At 55.6% G+C, this 9248-nt stretch overlaps 1 protein-coding gene across 2 annotated transcripts in view; it reads left to right on the top strand.

Moving 5' to 3' along the window:
* The first annotated feature begins 1057 nt into the window (after positions 1–1057).
* The window catches only part of LOC111144410 (glutamate rich 1), a 55039-nt gene continuing 46848 nt past the window's right edge, over positions 1058–9248 (top strand). For both annotated transcript variants that reach the window (XM_022498685.1, XM_022498684.1), the window contains exon 1: positions 1058–1144. In XM_022498685.1, the coding sequence (XP_022354393.1) occupies positions 1123–1144 (22 nt within the window). In that variant the 5' untranslated portion in view covers positions 1058–1122. The remainder of the gene's footprint in view (positions 1145–9248) is intronic.

Raw genomic sequence — 9248 nt, 5'->3', positions numbered from 1 at the left:
TCCCCACGCTCGTGTCCCATGACCTGCTGTGTGTCCCCCTATTTGACCCCGCCCCCGTCATCTGACTGTTCACGACCTGTCCACAGCACCCTGAACAGTGCCTGACATGGACAGTCTCTGGGCTCTGGGAAAATATATTTTCCAAGAAGTAAATTCAAGAAAGGAGCAAACAAGAAGTCAAGGTCCCGGAGAAGGTGCCCTGGGGTTGGATGGGGCGCACAGGGAAGAACCCCCACCGGGGGACGTGGACCGGCTGGGAAGAGGTCTGGGGAAGGCGGGGGTCTTCGCCATGGCGGTGGGCAGCCTCTCTTCTTCCCCTTGGCCTTCACACCCGAGTTCTGGGGTCCCTTAGGACACCCGGTGCAGGGTGGGCACTAAGCAGGCCCCTGCACTACTCCACCCCTGCAGCACCAGGGCACCTGATGTGGGGCCCCTGATGTGGGGCCCCGGAACCCTAGGTGACACCATGGGCGGTCACCAAGCCACCTCTGGGCTGTGCCCTCCTGCTGTGCCTCCTCTCCCTGTGCCCCCTGCTGCTGAAACCCTGCTGCTGACCCAGTCTCTATGACTCCCTTTCCCTTTAACCCCTCCCTCTGACCCCCCCGTATGGCTCCGCCCACTACCCCCTCCCTTTAACCCCTCCCGCTGACCCCCTCTGCTGACTACTCCCTAAACTTACAGTGTTGCATTTCAATTATGTGTCAATAAAACTGGGAAAAAAATAAATGCTTCCCTTTCTTCATTTGAATATTGATGATGAAATGGTAATGAGGAGATATGGTTTAATAGGGCTCCTATGAGACTGGAGTTCCTGCATCTCCTGACTTTCTCCTAAGGCACCAAAACCAAGAACTGGGCTAACCCAGGATTCAGTCACTTCGCTCTGAGCATGCTCCAAGCACCCCCTGCCCCACCGCCCACGGCCACGCCCACAGCCCCCGTACAAGCCAATCCACATCCGGAGCGCGGCTGATTGGCATCCAGCGGGAAAGAACCCACGTCCCGGCTGGGCGCGGCCGTCGTTGTGGGCGGGCATAGAGGGCCGGAACCCGGAAGCGTGGCCGCGCGGCTCTGGCCCTGAAGCTGCAGGCGCGGGGGTGAAACTGGGGTCCCGGGACCGCCATGGCCACGCCGCGGCAGCACGGTACGCCGGGTGGGGGTCTGGGGGCAAAGCCGGGCGGCGCAGGTGCGGAGCGAGCCGCGCCCAGATTCTGCTCTAGGACCCAGTCCCCGGACCCCCGACCTACCTCCCCGGTACCCCAGAGCCCCGTCCACCTCCCCCCCGGAGCCCAGAGCCCCGTCCACCTCCCCCCCGGAGCCCAGAACCCCGTCCACCTCTCCCCCAGCCCCCCGTCCCCCCCCCCCCCCCATCCCAGAGCCCTGTCCCCCCCCCCCCCGGAGCCCAGAGCCCCGTCCACCTCCCTCCCGGACCCCAGAGCCCTGTCCACCTTACCCCCGGAACCTGGGACCCGGCCCATCCCCCCACAACCCCAGAGCCCTGTCCACTTCCCACCTGGAAGTACAAGTTGCAAGTCCCTGCGAAGGTTTGGGGACCCCCCGCCCCACAAATCCCATATTCCCTCATGGAAAGGTGTTCCCTGCTCCTTTGAGGTCCCACAGGTCTTGTCTCCTCTGTCTAGGGCTCCTGAACACCGGGGCTGGGATGCAGATTCCAGAGATACCTGGGTCCCTGGGGTCCTGCCAGCCCACCCAGGTGGTCCCTCAGGGTCCCCAGCGCCAACACTCTTCTGGGTCTGGGGTACCGGAGGGAGGTGGGCCAGGGTGCAGAGTCAGGAAGGGAGGTGGGCTCTGGGATCCAATTGGGAGGTGGGCGGGGCTCTGGGGTCTGTGGGGATGTGCTGGGGGTCCAGGTGTGGCAGGAGGTGGGCCTCCTGGAGCTCCGTGTGGGAGGTGGACAGGGCTCTGGGGTCTGGGGGCATGGCCCGGGGTCCTGGGCTCCGGGTGGGAGGTAGACAGGGCTCTGGGGTCCAGGGGGTGTTGGGCCGGGGGTCCTGCACTCCATAAGTTAACTCCACGTGTGTCCTTGTGGTGAGAACTTTAGGACTTTCTGCGAGGCTTTCAAACAGAGCACAGGGCGTCATACGCTATGGTCCCAGGAGTCACTGAGGCTACAGCTGGAGGTTTGTACTTTTGGCCACTTTCCTCCAGTTCTTCCCTCCACCCTCCTGGCTTCTGCTGACCACTAACCTGTTCTCTCAACCTACGCAGGAGTTTTTAGATGCCACGTATAAGTGTTTGTCTTTGACCGATTTCATGTAGCTTAAGGCCCTCGAGGTCCACCTGTGTGGTTGCGAATGGCAAGATTTCCTTCTTTCTTAGTTGCTGAGTGCACCATCACGTGAACACACTGCAGCTCTTCATGTGCTCCTCTGCCCTGGGTGCACCCTTAGGCTGGTCTGCGTCTTCGCTCTTGTAAGTAGTGCTGCAGTGAATGTGGGGGTGCAGACACCTCTTTGAGCTCCAGATTTCGTTTCCTCTGAAGGCACATTCCAAAGTGCAGTCACTGGGTCATAGAGTAGCTGCATTTGTAACTTTCTGAGGACTCTCCGTGCTGCTCTCCAGGGTGGCTGCTGCACTTTGCCTTCCCAGCCGCAGTGTGAGAGGGTCCCCTTTCTCGCATCTTGGCCAACACTTGCTATTTTTTGCCTTTTTGATGGTTGCCATTCTAAGGGCTGTGAGGTGGTCTCCGGCCGTGGTTTGGATTTGCATTTCCCTGATGATGAGTTACCGGCCCTCTGCGTGTCTGTTGGCCATCTGTGTGTCATCTGTGGAAGAATTCCTGTTAAGATCCTCTGCCCGTCTTTTAATTAGCTTGGTGTTTTGCTGTGGAGCTGTGTACGTTCTCCATCCATTCTGGGCATGAACCCCTTTCAGATGCGTGACTCGGAGGCACCATTTCCTGGTCCCCAGGCTTCCTCCTCCTGTGGGTTTCTCTCTTGTGCAGAAGCCTTTGGGTTTGATGTGTCCCCTTGTGGATTTTCACTTTTGTTCCCTGTGCTTTAGGTTTCCTGTCCAAAAATTTATCACCAAGACCCATATTGAGAAGCTCTTTACCTATGTTTTCTTCTAGGAGCTTATGGTTTCAGGTAAAAGTGAAGGTTTTTGATACATTTCTTATGTTACTTGGATTGGTTTAGGCCATGATTATTTATTTTTTCTTTTTTACATTTAAAATGGATGTGGATTCACCCTTTGAAATGAGAAGTCGAGTGTCCATTATAGTTAACAAGAACTTGCTTGAAATAAGGAAAGGAAACTAATTTCCCAATAGGCAGAATGTGGAGAGCAGTAAATAGCGTTCTCATCTCAGAGGCTTCCTTTATAGGAGAACACTGTGGGGGCGCCTCCCTGCCGTTCTGCACCCTGCTGAGTCCTGACTTCTACCTATGAGTTTTAAAAACAGATCATCACAGGTTAAAATGGCTTAATTTCTAACAAGTCAGATGTTAGTCTCCAAAGTGAACATTAAAACATCTGGAGTGCTCAGGCCATTCTTCCACACGCTGGAGGCAGGAGCAAAGACTGTGGGCTTTTGAGCAGGCCCAGCCCAGGTGGCTGGCCTGGGTCTCCGCAGCTGGCTGCCAGCCCAAGAGCCCTTCCCTGTCACACCGGGGCTCCTTCCCAGACCGCACAGTGCTCTTTCCCTTCATCCCCTTCTCGCATCCCGGTGTGCTTGGGACCCTCCAAGCCTGACACATCAGCGCTTCCCTCTGCCAGGAAGCAGACTCATCTGCATGCACCTGGTCAACTTGATGGAACCCTCGCAGCTCACCTAGTTGAGACAGTCTGAGGTCCTCAGTTGTGGACCTTCTTCTCTAGAAACGGCCTCCTTTGGCCATTGGACCGGTGATAGAATTGTCTGAGTGAGGTTTTACGACATCGCGGTAGGAGGGGTGGATTAGTAAGTCTCAGAAGTCTACAACTGAAGTAGGAAACAAAATAGTGGTTTTGTGAGTCCTTTTAACCAGCTCATGGAAGAGCTTGTCTCTGGGACAACACTTGTGCTTCCAGAAACACCTATGGGGGCGATTGTAATTGGAAAGATGGTAAGCACTGACAACTTGTGGAAGCCTCCCGTTTGTGTGGCGGGTGGAGAAGGCCGTGGCTGGTGCAGACTTGCCTCACAGTTCTGCTCTCTCACTGCCCAGCCCCCTTCAGAGACCCGGGGTCGCCTGCAGAACTCTCACTTCACGCTTGCTCACACAGCGAATGTTCTGGAGTCTGCTGGCTGTGCGTGGCACCTCATTTGGGCCCCGGAAACGCAGCAGGGAGTGGAACACTTTCGTTCTAGGCAGGTTCCAGGCTCTTCCTTTGGGCCAGGGTCACGGTTGTGGCCGAGCCACATCCTAGGAAAACGTCCACTCTGGCCCGGACCAGGAAGGTGTGACGGGGTGGGCTGGCCGGTGGTCTGCAGCCACGACTCGAGGGCGTTCCTTGAGGGCAGAGTGCTTCTGCTAGGTTGTGAATCCTCCCGAAGACCAGTTTTCCCCCGAGACGGTTTGTAGCGAAACTGTGGGATTCATGGGGAAGACATTTGGCCTTTGCAGCCATATGATTTGAGTAAGAAGCAAAATTTTTATTTTTAATGTGCTGTTTTGTGTGGGGAGGTGTGTGAAGGGTACTAGCAGGTGTCTCCCGGGCCAGATTGCAGGCCTCTGGGGGTCACAGGCCCACCTGAGACGAACAGCTCTCTGTAACTGAGCTGAGGCCCACAAAGGCCCCCAGGTCGTGAGTGGGGGTTCAGGTGGCTTCCTTTGTGCCGGGGGAGACCAGGTGACTCTCCAACACGTAATCACATGCCGAACGGGGTGGGGACCGGCTGGTTGTGGGGTGCCGGCGCGGGAGGCAGCAGTCCGACGTCTGGGAACAGAGCCAGCCTCCAGGCGGATTGGGCGGTAGCTGCCGGGGTGGGTGCGGGAGGCTCTAGGGACGCAGCAGGGTGCAGGGTGTCTGTCCCCATCTCACACAGTGCTGGCCTCAGTAGCTGCACAGCGAACTCTTCACACAGTGACTGGGCGTGGTGCCCCGTCCCCTGACCTGACAGGTGCTTCCTGGCTTTCCAGACAGAGCAGAGCACCGTGTTCCAGCTTCTCAGCCGTTCTGGGAGAACCTGCCCGTGTACTTCTCCGCGGGCCGGCTCAGCTGTTGGGCCCTGAGCCGCGCACGGGAGCTCTTCACATGAGGACGCCGCCTCCAAGCCGGGGCACCTGGTCCTCCCCACCGCTCTGCAGTGTGCCTCGGACATGGTGTTCCCTCACCCTCCGCCCCTGTATCTCCGAGCTGAGTGGCAGGTGGAGAGGATTAAGCGAATTGGTTGAAGTCAAGAACAGGGCAGAACGCCTGTGCCCCGGCTCCTCTCTCTCACCCAGCATCCCCCACCCTTGGGGCCAGTCGCTTTTTGTTAACCTGAAGATTTCTCATTCAGGGGAAGTGGTCATCTCAGCCTCTCATGCTACCAGGGTTATGCGAGTGGCCGGGCCTTCCCGCCTCCATGCACGTGCACATTCCCTGGGATGATGAGCCCAGTCCTAACCTGTGTGCACCTGCCCCACCGCCTGGGCCCCTCAGGCACACACCCGGTGGGGAAAGTGTGTGTAATGCATGCGGTCCAGCTGCTTCTGGACGAGGCTTTGCTCCTGTCACGTCTGGTCTTCCCAGGGGGCGCCTCTCCTGCAAGCGTGTGGCTAGCTGAGGCTTTGGTGCCACAAGACCCTTATCCTCCAGGGACTCTCACTGGACAAGAGCTGAACTGTAGGTGGCCTCAGTCCCAGCTGGCCCAGCCTTCTTCCTCTTCCCCGTGTCCTTGCATCTGAGAGAGGGCTGGCCGGTGCCAGGTGGGCTCTTGGAGCCCAGCTTCATCCTTGTGCCTATGAGGCTTCTGCAGTAGAAATAGCCTGGCTTTACTTACTCAGCTAAGCTGCCCAGGCAGAGGCTGGAACAGCACCCCTACCCCAATGTTCCAGCTCCCGTGATGGTGTGCACCCCCCATTACACACAGCGGCCCTCCAGCTTGTCACCACCAGGTTCCTGTCCGAACTCTTCTACCAGGCAGGCTTCCTGTGCTCAGAAAGCATTTCCTGAATGAATGAGCCAGGGAACAGACAGACAAATGGCTCCATGCCGTCAGTGAATGCCAGTCCCCGCTGCCCAAAGCAGCCGTGTTGGGGTAGGACCTGTGAGCTGGTATACATTTCCAGCACTGGGGCAGGGGGTTGTTTGCCTCCATAAAAGACAAATCTGAAAATGGACAGGGTCATTGTGGGAAGGGGCAGGTCCAGCTTGTGGTTTGGGTTTTGTGGGTGGGTGGAGACAACAGGGAGTAAGGCAGCAGCCCTGGGGGACAGAAGTTTTCTGAGAAAACTGGATGTGGGGACTGACCCTGTAGTCTAGAGATGCCTGGTGGGTGGTTACAGACTGCCGTCTTTGGGATTTGACACAAGTCAGTTTGGGGTATGTGGATAGAGCGGGTTCTATCCCCTCAGACCAGTTGCCGCTGTTCCAAGGGAGGTGGGCCCCCTCTATCCCCTGTAACCCTTAGTTGTCTCGTCTGTAGGCTGGGGCCGCCCTGGGTTCTTTCACGATGTGGTGAGTCAGGTGCAGCTGCAGGAGGGCACGGAGCAGGGGCTCCGGAAAACCAAGGTGAGCACGCTCGTGGGCCCTAGAGAGGAAGGCACGCCAGGCCACCCCCATGCTGGGCCCCGCCGGGGGAAGCACTAGGTCCGGAGGCAGGGGAGGACTGAGACCATGATCTCCGATGGGGTTTCCATGGGATGGGCAGGCAGGACGGGATGAATGATTCGGGACTGGCTACTTTGAACAGTTTCGGTGGCTTCGGGCGATGGGGGTGGCAGCCTGGGATGATCTAGGCAGAGGAACGCTGCTCCTGGTGCGGACGGTGGGGAGGCTGGGCAGAGGGTGCTGCGCCTGGTGCGGTGAGGGTGGGGGAGGCCAGGCTCTGATGGGTCCGTTCCCTGCTTTGCTGTTCCCTAAGAGTGGGCTGGGCCTGGGCGGGCAGTCTCTCCAGCCAGCAAGCTTGGACCTGGGTTTTTCCCATCAGTACAGTGTAGAAAATGTGTTTTTTTTTTTTTCCTTATAATTTTCTTAATGACATTTCTTTTCTCTAGTTTCCGTTGTGAGAATATACGACGTGCTACACGGAACAGACAAAATAAGCATTGGTGGATTGTTGATGTTACCGGTCAGGCTCCTGGCCGACAGTAGGCTGTAGTGAAGTTTGGGAGTCAGAAGTTATACAGGGATTTTCCGCTGCACAGGGGTCTGTGCCCAAACCCTGCGTTGCTCGGGGCAGCTGCACACTGAAGACCAAGTGCAAGTGGCTTGTGGTAATGTTGGCACGTCCAGATGATTCAGGCAGGAGAGGGGTGAAGTGCGAGGTCCAAGGTCACAGCCCAGCTGACAGGGACAGAGTGGCCAGGCCAGCAGCATGGGAACATGTCATGCAGGGGGAGGCCCCAGCGTGACTGGCTTAGGGGCTGGAGAGCAGGCCATAGCACCCAGCCTCAAAGACACAGTAGCAGGAGGCCTGGTCCCTAAGCGGAGTTGGGTTTCAGGACAGCGAGGAGCAGACACCTCCCAGTCTGTGTCCTCCCTGAGCCACTCCTGCTGGTGACCCGGCTGCCAGTCTTGCCTTGCGTGCTGTGGGTGGAATCTGGGATCTGGTGGGTGAAAAAGCCAACATTCATGAAACTGCACAAAGTAAAAGTACTGGACTAGACATGCTCGGTTATCCTGTATATCCAGGATAGTAAAGCAAGTTTCTGCAGGGCCTGGGAGCCTCATTGGGCTGTGCTCGGGTCCCTCAGTGTGCTTGGTGAGGCCAGGAGATGCAAAGCCACCTGGCCCGTGTCCCTGCTGTGTCCCTGGTGGGAACAGTTGTGGCTGGGACAGCTCTTCTGACAGCTGACGCAGTAAGTCAAGTTAGAAAATCTGCAAGGAGATATTGAGGACAAAGTTTGGAATTTTTTTAAATGTGAGAGTTTGGGGAGAAAATGAATATTCAGTGTCCACATAAACCTTAGATAGGAGAGCACATTAGACTGGTCAGGGAGTAAGTTCCTTTTGTGGCCCCTTTGAGCGCCATTTCTGGCTTTATTTTGAACAGTGCTACCCTCTTTTTTTTTAATTATTTTTTTAAAGATTTTATTTATTTATTTGACAGAGATCACAAGTAGGCAGAGAGGCAGGCAGAGACAGAGAGGAGGAAGCAGGCTCTCTGCCGGGCAGAGAGCCTGATGCGGGGCTCGAACCCAGGACCCTGGGATCATGATCTGAGCCGAAGGCAAAGGCTTTAACCCACTGAGCCACTTAGGCACCCCATTTTTAAAAATTATTTTTATTAACATATAATGTATTATTAGCCCCAGGGATAGAGGTCTGTGAATCGTCAGGTTTATATACTGAACAGCACTCACCATATCACATACCCTCCCCAATGTCCATAACCCAACCACCCTCTCCCTGACCCTCTCCCTCCCAGCAACTGTCAGTTTGCTTTGTCAGATTAAGAGTCTCTTATGATTTGTCTCCCTCTCGATCCCATCTTGTTTCATTTTTCCTTCCCTACCCCCGGAACCCCCCACCCTGCCTCTCCAATTCCTCATATCAGAGAGATTATATGATAATTGTCTTTTTCTGATTGACTTACTTCACTCAGCATAATACCCTCTAGTTCCATCCATGTCCTTGCAAATGGTAAGGTTTCATTTCTTTGATGGCTGCATAGTATTCCATTGTATATATATACCACATCTTCTTTATCCATTCATCTGTTGATGGACATCTAGGTCTTTCCATAGTTTGGCTATTGTGGACATTGGTGCTGTAAACATTTGGGTGCACGTGCCCCTTTGGATCACTACATTTGTATCCTTACGGTAAATACCCAGTAGTGCTGTTGCTGGGTCGTAGGGTAGCTCTATTTTTGACTTTCTGAGGAACCTCCATGCTGTTTTCCAGAGTGGCTGCACCAGCTTGCATTCCCATCAACAGTGCAGGAGGCTCCCCTTTCTCCACATCCTCGCCAGCATCTGTCATTTCCTGACTTGTTAATTCTAGCCATTCTGACTGGTGTGAGGTGGGATCTCACTGTGGTTTTGATTTGTTTTTCCCTGATGCTGAGTGATGTGGAGCACTTTTTCTTGTGTCTGTTGGCCATCTGGATGTCTTCTTTGCAGAAATGTCTGTTCATGTCTTCTGCCCATTTCTTG

This window comes from Enhydra lutris, unplaced genomic scaffold (assembly GCF_002288905.1).
Source record: "Enhydra lutris kenyoni isolate GAN:26980312 unplaced genomic scaffold, ASM228890v2 scaffoldscaffold11, whole genome shotgun sequence".
Classification (NCBI taxonomy): Eukaryota; Metazoa; Chordata; class Mammalia; order Carnivora; family Mustelidae; genus Enhydra; species Enhydra lutris.
The sequence above is the reverse complement of the archived record's forward strand: the minus strand, read 5'-3'. Positions and strand labels throughout refer to the sequence as shown.